Source organism: Urocitellus parryii, chromosome 9 (assembly GCF_045843805.1).
Source record: "Urocitellus parryii isolate mUroPar1 chromosome 9, mUroPar1.hap1, whole genome shotgun sequence".
Taxonomy (NCBI): domain Eukaryota; kingdom Metazoa; phylum Chordata; class Mammalia; order Rodentia; family Sciuridae; genus Urocitellus; species Urocitellus parryii.
Genome location: NC_135539.1, coordinates 112,058,900 through 112,081,571, shown reverse-complemented (window position 1 = coordinate 112,081,571; position 22,672 = coordinate 112,058,900). Strand labels below are relative to the sequence as shown.

Below are 22,672 nucleotides of genomic sequence, written 5' to 3'. Positions count from 1 at the left end.
GGTCAGTATCAGCAAGAACAAGGACGGGGGGATGTAGCTCAGTGATAGAGCAGCACTTGCCTAGTGTGAAACCATTACTGTTAAAACAAACAAACAAATAAACAAACAACCCCAAACAAAACAAAACCATAAAATCTCAACTAAAGTATCAGAACATTCAAAGTTTTGAAATTCTGGATAATTCTGGATTATATTGCTACCCGCCCCTCTACCTTTTGCGTCTATTCAACATTTGTGTTCTTTCCAAAATATCTCAACACTGAGGTTTTCTTCAGTGTTTTTCCTGGTCCAGTGTGTTTCCAGTCACACCTCCACCATGGGCTCCGGAGTACTTTTTGTCCTGGGCATGTCGCAGATCCCTCCTGGAGTCCCTACTCCAGGATGCTGTGAGTCAGCAATCCCCTTCAGCTCTGGGGCTGGCCTGGAGGGTTAATGGTCATTTCATCAAGTCCCCAGGGGATCTAGACAAAAGGGGACTCTGACTAGGTCTGTCCCGAGACTCTGTGACCTTCCCCCACCTCCTGGGCCCAAGCTGGACTTTGAAGGAGGTGGAGTAGGGGAGGGTGAGTTGTCATTGGCTAAGGTTCTTGTCCTCCTGGAATTTGGCACTTCGAGTGCTGGGCACGATGAATCCCAGATAACATTGTCTTCCGCCTTCCAAGTTTTGAGTTCCATTGGCAGCCAGATGGCATAATGAATTCACAGAGAAGCAATGCCCATGGCCAAGAATGTGCTGGCTTTTCCCCAGCACCCTCTCCTTTAACTCTCAGAAGACTTGCTAGCTGAGGAGCTCTCTCAATACAAAGACACACAGGTCAGGCTGAAGTTAGGCGTTGGGATGTTTTTCCCAGGCTGGGCCAGCCCAACCTGTTGGGGTGGGGGATCATTAAACTGGAAAAAAACTTGAAAAAAACCCCCCAAAACCAAAAAACAAAACAGGAGAATCCAGAAGATTTCTTTGTGCACTTTCATGGAATTTTTACAAAACACTAACACATGAAACCTGTTTGTTTTCAAGTCACCAGTGGGGTCCTCCAGTTACCTCCATAGGCATAGAGATCTTGACCCTGATTTTCATCTGTCCTAGAGGAAGATAGCCTCAGGTCCTGAGGGTGTTAGGACTCCCTGCAGTGGAAGACTCAATCTGGATCCGCCCTTCTCTGCACCTGCACCCAGCTAGGGGATGCACTTGATTCCTGGGGACTTCCTCCCTCTTGTCAGGTCTCCATTATGGCTCTGGGCTACAAGCTGATAAGGGAGAGTTAAAACATGGGCTCTTTGCCAAGTGAAGAAGGACAAGGCAGTTTTCCTGAGGGGAGGCACTTCCCTGATAGGCCCTGAGGTCCGGGGGACTGTTAGGGCTCAGAATCAACCAGTTTGCTCTGGGTTAGCATTAGCACCCCCTCCCCTTCCAAGTCTCCAGTACCAAGAGGGATTCCCAAAAGCTTTTGTGCAGAATAATTGATATCTGTTGCTGAGTTATCAGAGGATTCTGCCTGCTACCGTCTCTTCTTTGGGGTTGTTACTCAGCCTCAAGTGGAAGGGAACAACCCCTGGGAGGTGGGTTGATGTTTCAGGAGATCAAAGCAGTCCTTTGGGGGGGGGGTGCCCCTGAGGAGGTTGCGATAGTGGTCTGAAGGCCCAGGCCACTGCATGGGTAGAATCTGCAGTGCTGAACACAGTGGTCATCTGGGCAGCCTCGGGATGAAGAAGGGACAGAGTCACCCAAAGAGAGAGCTCCTAGGTTCTGAAAAGTGCATGTCTCTGGGTGCAGAGCTGCCAGGCACAGAGTGGGGCAGCTGAAGGAGGTAAGGCTCAGCGTTCTAACCAGGTTCATCCCTGTGTCCTGGGACAGCCAGATCCCCTCTATACCCAGCCATGCAGTCATAGAGCCGTTCATGAAGCTTCCACGCCAGGTCTGCACAGTGGTACTTGTCCTCTTCTTGGCTCATTCTTGGAAGTCAAGGTGTCCATTGGCTGCCATGGGTGGGTGAGATGAATGAGCTTGTGGCTTGCTCATTGCTGGACAGGGTCTGAGGGCCAGGGAGGGGGTGACAGGTGGATTCACCAGACTCTGTCTGTCCCTTGGAGGAACAGGGTTTGAAATGGTTCTTTCTAGGGAGGCAGGGAGGGAGGGAGGGGAAGGAGAGAAATGGAGAGAGGAGGAGGAGGAGGGGAAAGCGGAACCAGAGTCCTGGAGGACACACTTCCTCTCCTGTCAATCCCTGTGGTCCTGGGCTTATCCTCTGTGGAGTTCCAGGTGCCAGGTGCTCTGGAGGTCGCGTGGGAACCAGCGGGGCCCTCACAGGGCGGTCAGGGTCTCTGCATGAAACATGCTCCCGAACATCTCCTGAGGGGCCACAGGAAGGATGGGGAAGAGCAAGGGAAAGCGTTAGACCTGTGGGGTCAGGGCGACTGCAACCAAGAGGTGACCGTGTGGACCTCTAGTTAAGTGAGTGAGCGAGTGTGTGTGTGTGTGTGTGTGTGTGTGTGAGAGAGAGAGAGAGAGAGAGAGAGAGAGAGAGAGAGAGAGAGAGGAGGGAACAGGGCAGAGGAGGGGTTAGCCAGGAGGTGAACTGGGGTACAGCAGTGGCAGGAAGAAATGCCAGAACTGAATTCTAAATGGCCTCTGGTGTGCTGGGTGACCTTCCACTGGTCCCTTCCTTGTTTTTTTAAATTTCATTTTCTCCATTAGGGAGAACGAGGGTTGAAACCAGGGGACGCTATCTGTAGCGTCGTACAGATGGTAAAGCTGTGAAGCGCTGCCTCCTTTGATAAGCTATTTCAGTCATATACAGGGTTTCTGGAATGTGCTGGAGATTCCAAGGGGGCATAGAAACCAGCCTGCCAAATCTCTGTGGCTCCAGCTCTGTTTTCCAGTGTCTCCCACCTGCTGTCAGCACTCTCAGAGATGTAGTCAGAGGACCATGGAACTCAAATCCCCAAAGAGTGGGAAGAGGCACAAAAAGAGATGTTATTCTTCATAGGTCTAAAGCCAGATTTCTCTAGACTTAGTCATCTGATTTCTTTTGGTTGAGAGTTTTGTAGTAGTACTAATTCTCATGGGTCCTGGGGTGAGGGGACAGTGCCTCTCATTTCTCATAGCTTTCAGTTCTTAAGGCCTGTTCACTTGTAATAATAATGCATTTGTATCCTCAGAATCCATTCAACTCCACCAGAATAGAATTTTCTAAGAGCATTTTTTTTTTTTGTGGTACCAGGGATTGAACCCAGGGGTGCTTAACCACTGAACCACATCCCCAGCTCTTTTTAATATTTTATCTAGAGACAGGGTCTTGCTGAGTTGCTTAGGGCCTCATTAAGTTGCTGAAGCTGGCTTTGAACTTGCGATCCTCCTGCCTCAGCCTCCCGAACCTTGCAGGAGTGTGCGGCAGACATGTGCAGCAGTGCCTGGCAAGAGCAGGGGTCTTTGTTTTGTTCACAGCTAGATGCCCACCCTGCCACTGCATAAGACAAGTAGTAGGCACTCCATAAATAAACCTTTGAATTAGTGAAAGAACAAATGACTCCCTCTTACTGCCCCCCTACTGCCAATCTTGTGGGGGACAAGTATTATTCATATTTCCCTTATTTTAGATGATAGTGGGACCTCGTGGTGTTTCGAGACTTTCTCCAGATCACAGTGTGATGGGAGGCTTTCTCCAGAACACAGTAGAGGTAAGAATAGATATCAGTTCTCTAGGACTTGGCCTGGCAACTCTCCCTACCCCCAAGATGCCTTTCAGGGAGTGAGAAGAATTAAGATCTGCTATTAAAAGAAAGAGGAGGGTGAAACTTGGTTTCAAGGTCACTGCTCTGGCCAGACACCAGAGAGTCCTGGGAACACCCTGTATTGTAGGAGAGACCCCCCCCCTCTCCCTTCCTTCCCTTCCCCTTCTTCCCTCTGCTCACCTGTTCTAAGTCCCAGTAGCTGGGGCCGTCCTCCTCTGAATCGTACAAGGAGAGCTCAGTGGCCCCTGGAGCCTAGAGGGAGGAAAGCCAGTGCAGAATGAGCTCAGTGACAGAAGGACAAAGGGGGCACATGGTGGCAAGGAGGACGCATGGCAGACCCCTGTGGGCGCCATGTTTCCCACATAATTTGTCCTCCTGCTCTTCCTTTCACCTGCCTCATCTGCCTCACAAAATACAGCCAGCTATGGTCTCTCTGACGCCAGGCACCTGTGCAAAGGGCCTGTTCTCCTTTGAGGACCTTTAGAGGGAGGGAAGGTTTCCTTAGCTTACAAGGTGATGGGCCATCACCTGACCTTGGGGGATTCCTTTCCTGTCTCTGGAAATCTGTAAATGTAGGATAATCAGACTCACCTTGATGCTTTTTCCCCTCACCACGCCATTGAAGAGGAGTGTGTGTGTGTGTGTGTGTGTGTGTGTGTGTGTGAGATTTATATATACAAATGTACTCTATAATAGGCAAATACATATTATATATAAATTATTTATAAATATATAAATAATAAAGTATAAATGTATATATATATATATATAAACCGTAATAACTGGTCATTATTGGTACAATAACAAATGCTGAGGATTCATCCCTGTCTCCCAGTGGGCTCGGTGGATGGGGTTCATGAAGCAGGAGGGCCTGCTGTTCCCCTAGAGCTTCCCTCTGAGTATGGAGGGCTGGAGCCAAGGCCCTGGGTTTCCCAGGACAGTCTTTCAGCACTTGGAACAGATGGCTTCACCCTCCCCATCTCTTAAGGCAAAGAGCAAATCGTTGCTCTAGGGCCAGGAAAGTCCACAGAGGGCAGAGGAGGTTTAAGCAGAGGCCAGGGGAACAAACAATCTGGGAAGGCCCAGGGCAGGGCCTGAGCTGGGAAGGGACTGGTGGTGAGGGAGGGGTGGCTGGGGAGACGGGGGCAAGGGCCCCAATGAAGCGGACTTTTCCTGACTCCTCAGCTTCCTAGAGTCCCAGACAGTGTTATTGGCATCTCATTTGCGTATTACTTATGGAACTAGTAAATTAAACCAGAGGCTTGGTCCCAGCCTCCTCATCCATTGGCAGCCTGAAATCTCCAAGTGCTGCAAAATCAAACCAGGCAGACTCCCCCCTCCCCTCCCCTCCCCAAAGGCCCTTTTAGAAAGGGTGAAGGAGGAGGCGGGAGCAATGCCGATGACAGGGCAGTGTGTACTATGTGTGCTGTAGGGAAATTAATACTAACAAAGGAAGGGCCTTTTTTTTTTTTTACAAGTGATAATTATCATCTAATCCTAAATCAAAACCAAAAGAAAAACGCTGTGAAGTAGGTAATAGTAGTTGATGGTGCCTATTCTACAGATAAGAAAATTGAGATTCAGAAAAGTTAAAATGGCATAATTGGAATTGGTGTTGGAACTCAAACCTTCTCCTGCATTCTTTCTAATGCCTGTTATGTTTGTTTGATCTATATCTATATCTATATCTATATCTATATCTATATCTATATCTATATCTATATCTATATCTATATCTATATATATTTTGTACTGGTGGTTGAACCCAGAAGTGTTTAACCCTGGAGCCATGCCACATCCCCAGCCCTTTTTATTTTGAAACAAGGTCAAGGCTGGCCTTGAAACTTGTGATCCTCCTGCCTCAGCCTTCTATACATGCTATCCAGCTAGCAGGTTGGGCTTTTCTAATGCCCTTTGGTTCTGCTATTTTAGTGCCCTAGGATTTTCCAGCTGCAGGGACCTTACCCCTTGGAAGCTGTGACCTGGAGCTACTTCTCTGGCATTTGCTCGGGCAAAGAGGACTGCATCATGTATGCTGGGGAAGATGTGGTTGCGTTCTAGACACCCATCTTCAAAGACACCTCCATGGCTGATGTCTTTGTACACCTGGGCTGGAAGGAAGCAAGATGACCTTCAGAGAGATAACAGCCTTTGGGGAAGAGGAAGGAGGAACAGAGACGCCCAAGGTTCATGTTCTTAGTGCATGTGGGCGGGGGTGCGGGCAGCATGACATTGGCACTGCCATATCAGTTCTGGACAGCAGAGGGCAACATGGGCTTGAGGATGCTGAACCTTCAACCCAGGGCATAAGGAAGCAGTTTGACTGAGGGAGTTGGTACTTTGTGGTAATTTGAGAGGAAAGACTAGCATGTCCATGGGGAAGTTGCTGCCAATTCTCTCCTGTAAGGCTCATCTTCCTCCTGTTCACCTAGACCTTTCCCATGTGTGGTTCAGCCCTTACTCTTACCAAATTCTAGAATGGAGTGTCCAGTAAGGGTGGGAAGAATCCACTGAGTCTAACTCTAGACCCCATCCGAGCTGCTTATTACCATTGTAGATTCTCTTCATAAGTCGAGTCTCTGCAGAGCCTAGGACATGCAGCTCTGCTGGCTGGGATCTGACCCTCTGCAGGAAGCTGTGTGTGTGTGTGTGTGTGTGTGTGTGTGGTGCATGCACGCACCCTTCACATCTTCCTGTGTGTATGCACTGGCTGCATTTCCACATCCCTTTGTTGGGCATATGTGCTAACACCGTGAGCGTCCCTTGCTCGGTGGCCCGGTCCTTGGGGGCTGCATGCATATAAGATTTTGAGTGTGCATCTGTCTGTTCGCTAGGTAGTTAGGGCATGTGTGTGCTTTATGCTTCTTTAGATTCATGGACTTTCTGCTTGGGATAGGATCCTCAAGTTCATTAATCAGCCCTCTAATTTACATGGGTGAAAATGGATACCTAGACAGAGAAAGCAACTTGGTTCAGGATACATTGCAAATTAGTGATGGGGCAGATGAGAGTCCTGGTTGTCCCTTCTCAACTCTCCCAGTTGGCCATGGAGACTCCTCTGATACTCTCATAATCTGACCATCTCTTATGACTTGTGACTGGATCCCTTATGAGCAGTCAGCAGTTCAGGGGAATGTTGGGGTGCTCTTATTCAGTGCCCCACCAATCTGTCCCTCCCCCCACACACCAGGGTGCCCTACACGTCCCCATGGATTTCTTACCATGGATGTTCACCAAGAAGACCTTGACTCCGATCTTCCCATAGGTGGAGCTCAGCTAGACGTGTGGGGAAGGCGTTGGGAACAGAGAGTGGGGGCAGAAGGAAAGGAATGTTCTGAGTGGGTCTCCAAAGTGACTCACAAAACCTACTTCAGAGGGAAGGCCAAACAAATAAGCAACCCAGGGAGCCCTGGCAGCCAAAGACAAAAATAGCAGCCGAGCACACCACTTCTCTCTGGAGTGTTGGCTGAAGCCTCCTCTAGAAAGCCCGGCGGAAATGGGGCTTTGCCAATGTGCCGGGCACTTAAAGTCACGGTGGCCTTCTTATGGGGCCAGATCTTTTCTTTTCGTAACTTGGATTCCCGGCTCCACCTCTTTCCCGGGCTTTGTGGCTTCAGGCAGAAGCCACAGGGGAGGACTGAAGAGAGAGACTAGGGCTGTAGCCAGGCCTGGGAAGCAGGTTCAGGGCCCAGGAGGCAGGCTGAGGCCCGAGGAGGGCAGGGGCCTTCACATCTCCTGCTGCTGGTGACATTGGCCCACATGATCTCTATGCCCCTCTGTACCCCTGTGCTGCCTCCTTCTGATCCACCCTGAGGTTTGCTGACTCCCTGACATCAGGGGTGGCCACTGAGAACTCATCAGATGGGTACATTCACTCAGGGTCCCTTGGTTGCCTGTGTGACCCAAGAGTTGGGGACAAGGTGTTACTTTTCTTCTCTCCTAGGTTGGCCAGTAAGGGTAGGAAGGGCCAGCAGACTGTGAACTCGAGCCAAGCTAGACTCTACTCAGAGAACCCTGGGGTTGGATCCCAGAGGCCTCAGAGGCCTGGTGTCTGTTGGTGTGGGGTGGCACAGGGGGACCAGAAACTCAAGAGAGTTTCTATCGTGTGCCGGCTCAGCAGAGAGAATCCTGTCCTGGTCATGTCTGGGGAAAGGAGGGATCCCTAGGGGCCTTGAGTCTCCTTCAGCTGGTTGAAATGAGGGCTCCAAGTTAAGGGGGTGTGGGGAGCAGGAGCGGGGGCCATGCACCCTCTCCCTGGGGGCCTCACCTTGCCCAGGGCTTTGATGCCCATCAAGTCCACAAAGCTGACTCCACTCATGTCTAGGATGAGGGTGTGGAAGGTGACAAAGGGCGGGACACTGGCCAGGGTGTCACTGGGCTCACTGGGGGACCCAGCAGAGGCTGATGGCTCACATGGGGTGGCTGAGGAGGTGTCAGGGCTGAAGGTGATGTAGGATATGCTGGCGCCATTGGCTGGGGTCTGGTTGTTGTTGGGGTCTGTGGGGGAGGCGTTTTCAAAGTCCTGCTGAAGCTCCTGCAGGGAGACAGTCTGGGGGGTGGGGTGGGGGTCAGAGGCAGGGACCAAGGAACCAAGTCAGACGTGGCTATGGCCGCAGCAGGGTGAGGAGCAGGTGGAAGTGAATAGCTCAGTTTGATGCTGTGAATAAGGCCCAGGGAACCCCACTGGAGAGGCCGCTCCCAGAGCCCCTTCCTGAGGCAGGGCCTGCAAGCCTGGTCTCCCCCAGTCCAGGGAGAGAGTCCAGGACCCCTCCAGAGAGGCCCTGAAACCTGGGTTCACTCTGCTCAGGAGGAGGCCCTGTAGGGACAGCAGAGCCCTTAGGCATTTGCCCACGTCTGCCTGCTCCTCCATGCCTCCCACCCTGGTGTGGTACTCTGGGTTGTCTGGGCACCCCAGGAAATCCATGGAAGCTCTCCATCTTCTGGGGTTGCTCATGGGTCCCCAGACAGTGTCCTATCTTGGCCAGAACATGGGAGTTCAGTGTCTTCCCTGGGAGCTGGCAGCCCATCACCAAAGAAGATTGCCTGGCGGCCAGCGGGCAGTGCTCACAGATTTCCTGTCTTTGCCTCTCGGTGGGTTACCAGGGCCAAGGTCGGCATGGTGGCTGGGCTGCTCCTGGCCTCTGCTCACCTTGGTTTTCATGAAGAGGGACTTCCTCTGTTGTGTGGGCATCATTCTCTTCTCCTGCTTCCTGAGGTATTTTTGCTTGGCTAGCAATACTTTCTGGGGATCCATACCTGTCTGTAAGGAGAGATTCAACAAGAATCTTTCTTTCTTTCTTTTTTTAAATTATTTTTTTATGTAGCATTAAGGATGGAACCCAGGGCACACACAGGCTAGGCAAGTGCTCTCCCAGTGAGCTCTATCCCTGGTCCTTTTTGTTTCATTTTAAGACAAGGACTCACTAAATTGGTGGTGGTTGGCCTTGAACTTGTGATCCTCCCGCCTCAGCCTCCCAGGTAGCTATGATTATAGGTGTGCACCACCACACCGGGTTCCAGCCACAATCTTGACCTCCACCTTTGCTGGGGTGGTCTGCCCTTTGCTCCCAGCCCTTTTCTACTTTCGTTTTCTGGTCACTCTTTCTTCAGCCCTCCCGGTCACCAAGGACTGAGGCTTACCTTGGCAACAACCTTTTGCCTGAAGATCTCTGAGTTGGCAAAGTAGAGGGGGGAGCAGTAAGTGACGATCTTAATCCCCTCAATTTCCTGGACCTGTGAGAAGGAGACTGAGCTCAGGTTGCAGAAATGTCTTGACTGTTGTTTTTTTCTTTCTATTTTTAAACACCTCTGCTTGGGGTGGGGGCAAGGCCAAAGAGTGAGATCATCAGCTTGGATTACCTACCCGATTGTAGGTTTTGGGATTCACATAAATGTCAGTGTCCATGACCTGGGCCAGCGCGTAGCCATTTCGACTAGAAAAAAGAAAGATGGCAGACAATGCTATGGTGGGCTTGGAAGGATGCTGGAGGTGGAGCCCAGGTGGGGCAATGTTGGAACAGGGTCCTGTCCTCATCCCTGGGCTTGTCTTTGCCAGTCATTCTGCACTGGAGACACATGCCTGGTGGGGATGTCAGGCAGGCCCTTGATGCAGCTCAGGGGAGAGAAAGGGTGAGATTTCACAAAATGACCAGGTTAGGTGGCCCTGAAGTCATCACTTCCTGGTTCTGAGTTCTTAAGAAGAGAAGGCAGGGTTTCTCCAACATTCAGCACCCTCGCTGCCCTGGCCAGATCCTCTCTCTGTGCCCAGGGCCTGTCCTACTCCATCCCTTTATAGGAAGAGCATGGCCCTGTGCTCTGCCCTGGTGCTCTCCTGGGTGGGTCCCCTTAGGTCTTGGGGACTGGCTGTGCTTCTGGAAGGGTGTTGGGTCTCACCCACCAGCTCTTTCTCTACTTTCTCTGTACCCCCAGCCCGCTAAGACCAGGCTGGCTTCTTCTGGGGGTTTTAAGGTATGAGAAGTCAGACAGCCCATCCTGTGCCTGCAGTCTTGGTTGGGTCACGCGTCCTCCGGCCCTGGCAGCACCTCCAGTGCCTGGGCCAAAAGGTGTCAGGTGCAGCGGGCTGAGCCAGGCCTTGGTGTGGGAGCCCCTAACAGGCCGGCCCAGCAACCCGCTGCTGTGCCTGGGAGTCAGGAGGCTGTTACTTACAACTGAGTCTGGAAGACGACAACCAGGATGGAGAAGGCGACACCCACTGCCACACCGTAGGGCAGGCTCAGGAAGAAGGAGGAGAGGAAGCTCACCACCCAGACACACTATGAGGAGAGAGATGTCAAAAGCAGGCCTGGGGAGGAAAACTGCCTCTTTCAGGAAGTCTTCCTGGATTAGCCAAGTTTGTTCACTGTCAGCACAACCTCAGACCCATCCTTCCCTTTTGATTGCAGGTTTGCAGTGATTTACGTGTTTGTACTTTGGTTAGATTTGCCTGCTTCCCTTATGTTGAGTGTGGCTGCCTGATCATTTTCTCTTTCTTTTTTGGTAGTGCTGGGGATTGAACTCAGAGGCTCACGCCAACAAGGCAAGGGCTCTACCACTGAGCTACATCCTCAATCTCTTGCCCATTTAAAAAATAGAAGCCCCAGCATCCAGAGGGAGACAGCATGTATATAATAAGTTTGTGCATCTTGGGTTCAGCGTTTGGTTCTCAGCTGTGTGAGCTGTGGTTTCCTAATCCACAGTCTTGTGGTCCCAGTCTTGGGATCAATGGGTGATCAATATATCAGGTGCTTGGACCTGCACCAATAGCCTGGGGCCAGGGGCCTTTAGGGATCCCCAAATTCCTCTAAAAGGAATCCATCTTCCCGGATTCCCATAGAGAATTGTGGTGAAGGTCAAGTGGAACCACAGCACTATGTGTACCTAAGAGGCGATTGCATGTTGGGATGAGGAAAAGTAGATCCTTGGGCTGGGAATTGGGGCATGATTTTTCTTCCCAGCCCCATCACTCCCCATCAGATAGCCCACTCTGTGCTCTGGCTTTGAGGGTTTCCTTCCCTGTACTGAGTGGATGAGCTTCTCTTACTGGAGACAGCACAGCCCAGGGGGCTGGAATTCAAGACCTGGGGATCCCATCCACTCAGCCCCTTGCCTCCTCTGGAGCCTTTGATGGTTTACTTAGCCACTTTGAGCCTTGATTTTGTCATCTTTGAAGGAGGTTAGCAAATCCTCTCCCTGGCTCAAATGCAGCTAATGCAATGTCATGGGTACCTGGGAGCCTGCATTACTATTGCCCAGTGGGAGACGCACTTGGCGTGCGTGACTAATCAAGATAATAAGTCATGCCACAGATTGTTTGTGGTTACTTGGTGCTTTCCCACTGTGATCTCACCTAATCCACAGAACCAGTGTCTGACGCAGACATAACTATCACCCTCATTTACAGATGAGGAAACAGAAGCCCAAAGAAATCTAGTAACTTGCTCAAGACCCTGATCTTCTGGCTTTATGTTCCAAACTTTCTTACAAAGTGATTTTCTTGTGCTATTTTGAATTATAAATTATAAAAATAAGAGTAACTAAGTTTGATTGAGCACAAATACAACTCGGGCAGTGTGCAATTTACTCATATGACCTCGTTTCTTCCTCATAAGCAATCTAAGGGTTGGAGAGTATAAAATACCCATTTCACAGATGAAGAAGATGAGAGTCAGAGAGGTTAAGAAACTTGCTATTGACCAGAGAGCTAGGGAATGACTGAGGTAGGGTTTAAACATAGGATGCCTTGCTCCAAAGCCTGGATGTTTAACTTCTCAGGGAACAGCAGACCGGAGGGCTCAAAGATAAGCTGGGGCTGTGGGTTGGAGGAGGGGAAGGTCCTGGACAGGTGCCCCGAGCTGCCCACTACCTACGCAATCCAGCTTGCTCTTCCTCCACAGGTAGTAGGGGTCGGTGAGTTGCTTGAGGGAAGTCTTGAGGTTGACAGCTATCAGGGCTCCCAGCACGGCCTGGAGAGGCAGAATGTGGCTCCATGTCACCTGGGTACTCCCTTCTTCCTGCACACCTGACCCTGAGACTGGCAGTATAGAGTTGGAGTTCTAGAGCACTTCTCCTGGCAGAACCCCAAACCTCTCCGCTCAATCTTAGGCTTGGAAAGTGCAGTTGCTAGAGCCATGGAATTCACCTGGCCCCATCTCTGTCCTTGTCTCTCCACTTATCCTCAAATGGCTCTTGCTTAAGCCCTGCTAGCTGGGCAGTGCCAGGGCCTGGCACCCTAGGAAGTGCACAAAGTGCCTGGGACTAAACCCTAAGACCAGAAGGCTGGAGTTTGGGAACAGTCCTGTACCACGAGCTGTCTCTCCAGGCAGACTCTCTCAGGCTCAGTCTCCCTCCTCCGTAAAATGGAGAGAATAAAACCTGCGTGTCTCTTACAGGTTGTGATTGAGACTAAGTTTGACAATGACAGTGCTTCATAATCTAAGATCTACCCAACTCCTAGGAATCATTGGTGCTTGGAGTCTCTTGCTGTCTTCTGCTCCCTAGCTGGCTCTTACCTTGGGGAGAGGATACAGGTAGGACCCCAGGACCAGCATGGTGATCATCACCACCAGAGACACGCACAAGCTTGCCACCTATTCAGAGAAAGAGTTGTGAACAGGGGGATGCTGTGGAAGTCTTGCCCTTGGTTTTTCCCAGAGATGCCTTTGGTGGAGTGGAGACTGAGTAGGGAGAGGATGGGGCTGGGAAGGTGGGGCTGGGTTCTATTTCACCCACCCCCCCACCCCCAGTACAGGGCTCACCTGGGATTTTCCACCAGCTCCATCCACAGCCAGAGTGACAGAGAGCGCGCAGCAAATGACATGGATTTTAAAGAAGGAACCAAAGAAATTGCTGCAGCCCAGGGCGATCATCTCCTATAGGAAGGGGGCAGAGTTGGTGGGAGGGCAGCGACCCAAAATAGTCAGTGTGCATCTAGATCTTGGGTCTATGACTTGCAAGTGACCCTGGTACCATGAAGTCACACACTACCAGTCAAGAAGAGATCAGCCTTTTGGGATCAGAGTCTCCCCAAGCCCTTAGCTCAAAGGGCCCCCATATCTCTTGCAGGTCTCTGTTGGCCCATTCCACCAGCCCTGCTGAGGGCAGCCAAAGCTACCTGATTGGAATCCACGTCATAGCCATGCTTGCTGGCCAGGGTCCGGCCCATAGCCAGGTTGATGACGTAGCCCACGATGGCCAAGGAGAAGGCTGTGCCTATCATGTCCTTCCACTGCGAAACCACGGGTGACACTGGAGCGGGGAACCTGCCGAGGAGCCATAAAGAAGGCAAGGCCCAGGAGTGTGAGGAGAGGGAAGGGAGTCCTTCCTCAGCCCTCAGGTGCCAGCCAGGGCCCCCTGCTGTGCACCAGGGGCATCTCTTCCTAACTCATCCCTGCCAGTCTCAATCACTGCAGCCGGAGGCGGGGGCGGTGCACCATCACTTCTGTTTCACAAAGGAGGCAGCCAGGCTTCGAGAACCTCCTCATCACAGAGCTGGTCAGTGGTAGGGCCTTGTCTGTTTGTGTCCAGATTCTGAACTCTTGCATTCCCCTAGTTTATGGACTCACGGACCCCCAGTGCTTGATGATGTCCCTTGCATGCCTTCTTCTGCTCAGTAGGACAGGCTCTGCCCCTGGCCTCCTGGGGCCCAGCATGGTACTTGGCACACCATGGATGCCTAACAAATCTGGTTGATCCTAATGGTCACCGTTGTGCATGGATAAACAGGGCCAAGAGCAAGGCAGAGGGCTAGCAGGAGAGGCTCTGCTGAACAGCACTTAGTGTAAGACTTGCAGGGGAGGGTCGCTGTGAAGACCCATGTTCCATAAAGCGGTCAGCCTTGTCTGGTTGCGCGGCTCTTCTTGGTAATAAGTAAAAGTAAATGTTCTCCAGTGACCAGTGTCATACTGTTTCTAATGGACTGTCACAGAGATCATCTTGTCTCTATCGGATCCCGGGGGGAGGGCGGGGGGGCAGGCCTCTGGATCACCTGGACTCACCCACTTTGGATCTCTCCCACGATCTGCATGTGATACTTTCTGGGCATCTTATAGCTCCCGGAAATAGCTGTTGCCACCACCACCTGCAAATCCCAAGAATTTGCAGAATGAGGATGAGGATTGGCTCTCTGCTGGGGCCAGGGCAGAGGTCTCTCCCTAGTCTCTCTTTTCTTTGGAGGCACCAAATCACACTCTCCTGCCTCCTTTGGACGGGGGTAGGTGGAGGGGGCGGACACACCCACTGAAGGAGCAGGAAGTAGGAGTAGGAAGGGGAAGTGGGAATAGGAAGTCCCACACCCGGGGCATGGAATGGGTTCCATGTAACTTTCTGTCCCCTGGCTGTCAGTGGAGGGATGGGGTGAGGGACAGGTAGCGGTTCCCTTGGCCCTATCTCTTCTCACAGCCCCTCCATCCCTGTCCTCTCAACATCCCAGCCTGGGGCAAGGTCTTACCACAATCATCTCCGAAGGAATGGGGAAGCGGATCTTGTGCATGTAGCGAGCGTTGAGCTCCTTCACCAGCACCAGGAAGGCTCCGCTGATGAGGGCGAAGATGAGCGAGGCGATGTTGGTGTGGGGGAGGTTTTTGCAAATGTCAATGAAGGTCTGGGGGAGAGAGCATGAGGCTCACAGGCTCCCACCCCTCGACCCCATACTATCCCGCTCCTGGATGCCTGACTCAAGGGAGAGATGCCCTGAGTGCTTATGGAGGTGAGCAAAGGCAGAACACAGACCCTGGTCGTGAACATTGCCATCTCCCACTCTCCTCTCCCAAAGGACATGTGGGGAACTCATGCTAGGATGGAAATGCTTTCTTTTCCTCTAGAAGAGTTCAAACTTAAGGAGGGATGAAGATTAGACTTAAGGAAGGTCTTCCCAAGCAGGGACAGGTTGGGGCACTGCAATGGGGGGGTGGGGAACCAATGGAAAGTACATTTCTTTTTCTGCAGGAATAAACCACAGAGAATCTCAGGAAGCTCTCGAGGGCATGGGTTCAACTCCCTCCTTCCATGGTGGGAAGACCCGCAGAATCCTCTGAACAATGGCTCAGCCAGCCCTTGCTTGAGAACATCTCAGAATGAGCAGCTCACAACTTCCTTCAACAGTATCCTCTGCTCATGCATCTGCTTGAGGTCTGCCCCATTGGCAGGATGCCTCCCCAGACTCACAAAGACGATGGACCCCGGGCCTGCGTAGGAAGGAATGGTCAATCCAAAAATGTACTTGAGCACGGAGATCAGAATCTGTAGGCCAGCAGCCGTCATGAAGCCCCGGATGAAGGACTCGGAGAGGTAGATGGCCACAAAGCCGAACTGCATGAAGCCCAGGCCCATCTGAGGGGAAGAAAGGAGGTGGCGGGAGAGACCACGATGGGTCAACCACCCCTGCAACCTGACCAGCACAAACCCAGGCTTGGAGCTCCCACCGTGCTGGGACACAGTGGCTCTAGGGAAAAGGGTCCTCTGTGGCTTCCTCCTGCCCTTCACTGTGCCCTATGTGGCTGCCACCAGACCTTTGGTTCTTTATCGGGCCTTTGTCGCGTCACTCCTCTAGCTTTGACTTCCTCATCTGCAAAATAAACTTGGTCCTTCTGAGCGCTTCCTCTCTCAGTATGATACCATCACACACCTGACTGCCCAAGCCAGAAAGTGGAGTCACCCTCCCTCACCTCCCACATCCCGTCTATCACCAAGCTCTGCTGATGCTCCTGGCACAACGTCCACCCCCATCTCCCTCTCCATGGCCACCACCTTGGTCTAGGCCCCTGTGACTCCTGCCTGGGCCTCTGCAGAGACTCCCAACAGGTCCCTCCCTTGGTTCTAATCCACCTTCCAGCCAGAAAAAACCCAGTGATTCTTATAAACTGCCCGTTGGATCCAAAGCCACTGCTTAGGGGACAGACTGACTTCACTGTCTGGCCCCTGATACCTTTCTGGCCTATTCTCTGGCCTTCTACCCTCTGGTCACATCACAGTCCTTGCTGATTTCTGGTCAGACTCCCTTTCTGAGGCCTCTGCTTTGGGGTGCTGCCCCCCAGCCCCCGCATCCTTCTATGCTTGATCCTTCAGTCATGGGATAGCTTCTAGTCATCCTTCAAGCTGAGGTCAAATGTCACCTCCCTTTTGAGATTTTCCTTGACTCTCTCTTCTGTGACCCTGCAGCCATTTGTACAGAGCTCTAGGGGGTGGCTTGTCTCACCTTTATTTATTGGTTGACATGGCTACTTCCTCGGCTGGGCTGGGAGCACCTGAGAACTGAGCCTCTTTTTTTATTTATCTTTGTATCCTCAGGGCTCAGTTCTTGGCACATGAACCAACCAAAAAACGCTAAGTGAATGAATAAATGAACGGAAGAGGGGTGCTCTCGGGGCTGCTTCTTGCTCTTGCATTCTCAGGCTGAACTTCCCTCCCCAAGCCCTGGGGAATCCTTTGCACTTCTTGGGAGAAGCTCGGTTTGCATTGTGCACCTGCTGCCTTGGCGTGGGGCAAAGGGGCGTGAGGAATGCTGGCAGGGAGCTGAGTTTCTCCAAGGGGCAGTGGAGAAAGGCTGTGAGTCTTTTTTTTTTTTTTTTTTTTTTTTTTTTTGCAGTTTAAAGCTCAGGGCAGATTCATCAGGCGCCATTGCTGGTTGTCGGAATGGTCCTGACATGGGCACAGGTGAAAAGATACTCTGAATTTTTAAGGTATTTTTTGCTCTGGGATGGAGAAGATGGAGAAGACAGAGCCCTAAATCAGATCTATCATCATATCAAGGGCTCTGGGGCAGGGGCGGAGCAGCCTGGTTTCTTCCCAAGGGGGAACCCTAGCAGGGCTTGGGACTTGTCCACCTTACCTGGATGATGGCCGTCAGGCAGGCGAGTGTGGCCGACACATGCAGCCTCTCTGTCTCCATGGCTGCCGTGTCCACGTAGCTCTCATTGGTGGCATTGTTGAAGACTCGGAATTTCGACTCTGGGGCCAGCTGCAGACAGATGTTACCCACCAGGATGCTGATAACGGCAAAGGTACCTGTGGTGCCCCACCCAGCCAGCAAAAATGAGAGGTTTGGAGCACACCCATGGAAAGGATCCTAATCCCCGGGGGGGATGGATCCCTGCACCTCCACCCTCCTCTCCAGCATGACAATTCCACTGACGTCCAGTTACCCTCTGCACTCTCCAACCACCTATGCTTTTACCTAACAGCATCTCATTGACATATGAGGCCACCATTCACCAGAACCAGAATCAGAGACCAGCCCTGCTGGACAGGCCCCTTTTCTCTAGCTCACCTAGCATCAGAGAACTCCAAATGTCCCTTTAGTGGCCTGCTGAGACCACTCTGGCCCCTGGACAGTGATTTCTCACACCTGTTCAGCCTGTGTAGTGTAGGCCTTATCTTATTTTGTTAAGTTATCCACTCCTTCCAGGGAGGGAGATAGAGCAGGTCATGCTGACTGAGCTCAGTGGTTTCTCCAAGGTCACTGAGAACCTGGGACTGATACAATGACCGTCCCTCCAGGATCAATCAGTGCCAACACCAGGAGAATGCGATGGAACCCGCCTCCCCGGGTTCCATCCATCCCATGCCACCCATCCTTTAGGTCCAGGTCATCTTGCCTATCGAAAGAAGAGAGACCTTACCTGGCACCATCTGGTGCACACTCCCCAGGAAGAAGTAGGTCAGGAGAGGGAAGAAGGAGGAGTAGAGGCCGTTGACTGCAGGAAGGTTGGCCAGCAGAGCAAATGCCATGCCTGCAGGGGACAAGGAGATCCAAAGCTCAGGAGCACTAGAGAGAAGAAGAGGTGGGAGCAGCAGGCCAGGACTGGCTGAGGGGACCCCTCACCTTGTGGCACCTGGATGCATCCCCCACTGAGTCCGCCCAGCAGGTCGGGGATGATATAGTCCTTGATCTTGTACTTGGGGATCCAGGAGAGCACCGGCAGCAACCCAAACACCACGGCTTTAATCTTGGCTGAGGAACAGCTATAGGGAAGAAGGGCAGGTTGGAGAGGGATGATAATTCATCTCATTTATTAATTCACAATTCACTTGGATCTCAGGAAACTGAGCACCCACAGACCACGCGGAGGATTTGGAGAAGGCAGAAACTTTCTCTGGAGAGCTTGTCAATGCACCCTGGGCTGGAGGGCTTCTCACTGCTGACTGCTCACCTGGGACGTCTGCAAGGCTTGGCTTCAAGGTATGAATTTTATGGTGGCTCAGGCTTCTGAGATGTCAGGTCCAACCTGGCTCAGATGGCCTTTCTCTAGGCCTGAGTGACTGAGCCTAGGCCTGACTGCCCTCGTCCGGGCTCCTGCAGCTCTGGGTGCACCCTGTGACTTAATTCTTGCCTTTCCTCTGTCTCAACTCAGCAGACCCCGTGATGGAGAGAGGTCTGTCTCTCTTGTTCCCCCTCATACACTTTGAATGTTACAGAGGTGTGCTTGTGAACTATTTGTTGGATAGAAAGTAAATAGCCAGTTTTGACAGGGGGTCTGAGTGGGGGCTATCTGTTGCTCTTTTTTCTTAAAACTTCCCTCCAAAAGGAAGGCTCTGTTGTCCCTGTGGGGTGCACTGCAGCTGACTTGCTGACCTTTCTGTGCCATGCTCGAGAGCTGGAGTTCCCCCTGGTTAATGGATGGGTGGAGGGGGAAGAATGGGAGAGCTGTTCCTTGGCCAACACAGGCTAGGGAGAGTTGATCCCTTCCCTGTTTGTTGAGCACCTTGAGGTCCTTTCATGGTGACTCCGGAGCGGCAGGAACAAGGGCTTACAAATTCAAGGGCGACAGCCGGAGGATTGATGACTGGAAGGGGGTGGGGGGCATTTTCTTTTCTTCTCCCAGTTAAGGGAACTCAAATACTCAGGGCCCATCTGGTGACTCACTGGCCTGCTCTGATTAGGCTTCTTTTCCTGCCCGCCACCAATTCCTGCTCTTTACTCTTGCTCAATCATAGTTTCCCTGACACTGGGTCCCCTGGATGTCACCCAAGACTGAAACCAACACAGACAATGCTTTGTGTCCAGAAAAGTCTAGGCAGATTTTCTGTCCCAACTGACACTGTGGAATGGCATTGCCGTCCGCCTCTGACTGTCCAGTCTTCTCTGGGGCTCACAGGTGCCTCCCTCCTCCCTGGGATGGTGGAAAGGGAGTTGAAAGGGGAAAATAACTTCATGCATCTCTAAAGTCTGATCCTAGGGGCTCTGCAGGGTGTTGGCTTGTGGTAGAGGAAACTGGACTCCCAAGCAGACACCGGGCTGGGTAAAGAATAACAGGGTATTGGAGGGCTAGTGCCTGCCCGATCTTCTTGCAACCCTGTCCTATGTGGGTAAATCTGAGGTCTGAAAAGAGCTGGAAGCAAGATCAAAAATATCTGTAGATGCCTCATTAGTGGAGAGACTGATTAGCGTTCTAGACATACATTCATTCATTCATTCATCAGTCACATATTTATGGAGCATCTTCTCTGTGCCAGGAACTGTCCAAGGCTCCCAGGCCAGCCCCATGGGAATGGAGAGTTCCCTGGCTCTTTTTAGAGTTTTCACCATCCTAACTTTTAGGAAAAAAGCAGACCCTCCTTATTCCCTCAGCATCAGAGCAACTCAAATTTGGGGTTGCTTTGGGCTCAAAGACTGGCGGAGCCCTTAAGTCTGAGGAACACAGCTGTGGGTATGGTGCCCAAACCCGGGGCACCCATGGCTTTGACTGTAACTAGGTAGAGATGGAGCCTCCCAAGGGAAGCAGGGTTGGGCTGGGGCTTTTAGTAAAAACTCAAGTGGGTGATTTCCTCAGCCTGAACCAGTTCCACCTGCATCTCCACTTTAGGCGCCGCCAGTGACCTCAATCCAGGTAACTGAATCAGCTGTTTCTCCCAGGGGAACGAGGGAGGGAGCGTAAGCCAGCCCACAGCCAGGCCTGCACGAGGCCTGCCAGGAGTCTAGGAACGGGGAGAGTGCAGCTGTGGCCCCAGCTCCCGGAGCATGGGTATGCATGGCCTGGGTGTCTTCTTTCTTTGAGGCAAGGCCCATAGTTGGGGTTATCTGGGTGCTGAAAGATCCTGAGGCTGGTGGCACCGTACCCTGGTAGGTCCCCTTCAGGAGAGCCCAGGAATTTAGGGCCTCCTTTAGGGATTCTCTGGACCAGGTACAGAAAGGAATATCAAGGAGGGAAAAAGGAGAAAGGGGATGGGATATGGTAGCTTCAGGCGTTTTTTGACAAACGTCATGGAGTGGGGGGGGGGGGTTCTGATGCTCCCTTCCTCTCCCTATCCTAGCATGTGCATCTTAAGCTCATGTGAAGACCCAAAAGAGACTTGAATGGACTGAGATGATGGGGAGGCCCTAGGCAGGGAGTGAGGGATGCTCTAAAACCCTTATGAAACGGAATGGCTCTTGCTCCTCCTCCTTATCCTCTTTGCAGAGAGGGGGGTCTCAGGACAGATAAGCTTGTAGGCTCTAAAGTTCAGGATTCAGAACCCCCCCTTCCAGATCTTCCCTACCTTCTGTCTTAGGAATCCTAGTGCCGGAGCCATGCCCTGGCTCAGGAAGGATTTTGGCAAGGAGCAGAGGAAAGAGGAGACAGGCTCTGGGCCACATTACCTGAAGGCATTGCGAAGTTTCTCTCCCACTGGGTACGGCCGGTCCTTTTTCTCAAACTCATCATCGAAGAGGGTGAGAGAATATGCGGTTCTGTCTACCACGTAGCGGGGCCTGGGCTGGCTCATGTCTGGGGCATTTACAAGCTTTGGGAGAAGCAAGTAGAGGAGAGTGAGGGGGCATCCCTCCCCAGCGGCAGCCAGGGCCTTCTCTCTGTCTGTTCTTGCTGCAGGGGCGTTTTATTCTGGTCCTCCCCGCCCCCATCCAGCAAGGTGCCTCCCTTCCCACTGTCGCCTTCCCGCCAGACTCCCTTCTTTTGGTGGCCTTCCTTCTCAGGCACTGATGATACACACACTTGCCCTGGCTGTTTTGCTTGGCGCCCAGCACGTGGCTGGCACTCCACACCTGTGACATCACCATCACCCCCGCCAAGCACCAGGCACAGGGGAGGTGGGAGCACAGAGGTAGAAGTCACAGCTGGATTCAGTGGATCGATCCTCTGGACCCTCTTGGAGCCCCTACAAACTACCACCCTGTCCCCAGGTCTCAGTTCCCTGGAGAAGGGTCATGCCACTCAATCAGTCCACTTGGGACAAATAGAGAGAACAGCCTTCCCGGAGGCAGAGGAATGGCTGGGGTGACTTCAGGACGACCCTTCTCAAATGAGACATCCAGGACTTCACCAACAGGTTTCCCCAGAGGGAAAATGGTGTGTCCGGGGAAATCAGGATGGTTCCGCTGCCGGTAGCCTCTCCCACAACTTCCTGGGCCCAGCCTCTCCCCCCACCCTCGAGGACTGGTGTCCCTCCTCCTGTGCTTTGCGCAACCTCACTGTGGATCCAGGAGTTGGGCAGAGCCTGGTGCTAGGGCCCTTGAGGCCCAGGGGGGTTCCCCGTGGGAACCTTCCCCCGCCCACCACTGTCTTCCAACTCCTGGTCCCTTCTCCTGTGCCCTGACCCCCTAAACTGGAAAGATCTACTTGGAGGAAGGAGAGGGGGCAGTTTACCTCCACCTTTAGATGGAGGGTTTATATTTGGGAAGTGGGGAGGGATGGGTGGCTGTGTCCAGTTTGGCTAAAAATCTGAGATGGGTAACCTCACGACAGGAGGGAGATGGCTCTGGACTTCTTAAGGGAGGACCTGGGGGGAGGGGGGAGGTTATCAGAGGGAAGCAGTCTGGTGGGTAATTTTTGTGGAAGGGGACACTGGTCGGGGGTGAGAGAGAGAGAGAGAGAGAGAGAGAGAGAGAGAGAGAGAGAGAGAGAGAGAGAGAATGAATGAGTGCATTTACTAAGGGTCTGGAGACCTGTTTGTACTCAGAAGGGTGACATTGCCTCTCTGAATCTCAGACTCCTCGTTAGCAAAATGGGGAGCAGCCCCCCTAACTTCACAGCGTTGTTGTGAAGATCCAATGATGTAATGGCTAAGATTTTACCTACATAAAATGTAGAGAATGATACAAATGTTGAGTTTCTGTCCTTAAGGAGATTGTACTTGAGTTAATGAGGGCTGGGCTAGTGCATCCCATTCATTTGGTCTTGGGATCAAGGTCCAGGGAAAACTGCAGGTAAGGGATGGATTCCTGGAAAAAAAATCCCATGGATGATACCCCACAGAAGGCAAGATGGGGGCACGAGCCTCCCCACTTCCCCTGCCCAGCCCCTTGCCTGGCACTTAGTCAGTACACAACAGATGCTTGTTGAGTGAATCAATAAATGGTGTTTTGGAAGAGACACGGGCAGAAATGAGTAAGGATAATGGCACGTGAGACATTTCAGTGGGAGAAATGCAGGGTGGCATCGGAAAAGCAGCATAGGCTTTACCGCCAGAATGACCTGGGTTCGAAGATTCAGTTTCTTCATCCCTAAGTGGG

At 52.1% G+C, this 22,672-nt stretch overlaps 1 protein-coding gene across 1 annotated transcript; it reads right to left on the bottom strand.

Annotated features, from left to right (window-relative positions):
• On the bottom strand, positions 1-20,928 carry Slc26a9 (solute carrier family 26 member 9). Its single transcript, XM_026387398.2, has 20 exons — positions 20,804-20,928; positions 18,050-18,189; positions 17,847-17,957; positions 17,057-17,232; positions 15,394-15,558; positions 14,678-14,830; positions 14,226-14,308; positions 13,343-13,490; positions 12,987-13,100; positions 12,741-12,818; positions 12,099-12,194; positions 10,399-10,505; positions 9,596-9,665; positions 9,373-9,465; positions 8,882-8,992; positions 8,000-8,281; positions 6,954-7,008; positions 5,698-5,843; positions 3,913-3,984; positions 1-2,350 (listed from the first exon to the last, which is right to left on the bottom strand). The coding sequence occupies exons 1-20, from the start codon at positions 20,926-20,928 to the stop codon at positions 2,303-2,305; spliced, it is 2,373 nt and encodes a 790-aa protein (XP_026243183.2). The 3' UTR covers positions 1-2,302.
• Positions 20,929-22,672: the final 1,744 nt, after the last annotated feature.

What these genes read in the sequence shown, in the direction of transcription:
- Slc26a9 (XM_026387398.2), bottom strand. Translation starts at nt 20,928, where the DNA reads ATGAGCCAGCCCAGGCCCCGCTACGTGGTAGACAGAACCGCATATTCT. An exon ending in GTGGGAGAGATCCAAAGTGG is followed by an intron (nt 13,491 to 14,225) that starts GTGAGTCCAGGT and finishes GCTCCTCGGCAG; the next exon opens with GTTCCCCGCTCCAGTGTCAC. An exon ending in ACCTGTATCCTCTCCCCAAG is followed by an intron (nt 12,195 to 12,740) that starts GTAAGAGCCAGC and finishes CTGCCTCTCCAG; the next exon opens with GCCGTGCTGGGAGCCCTGAT.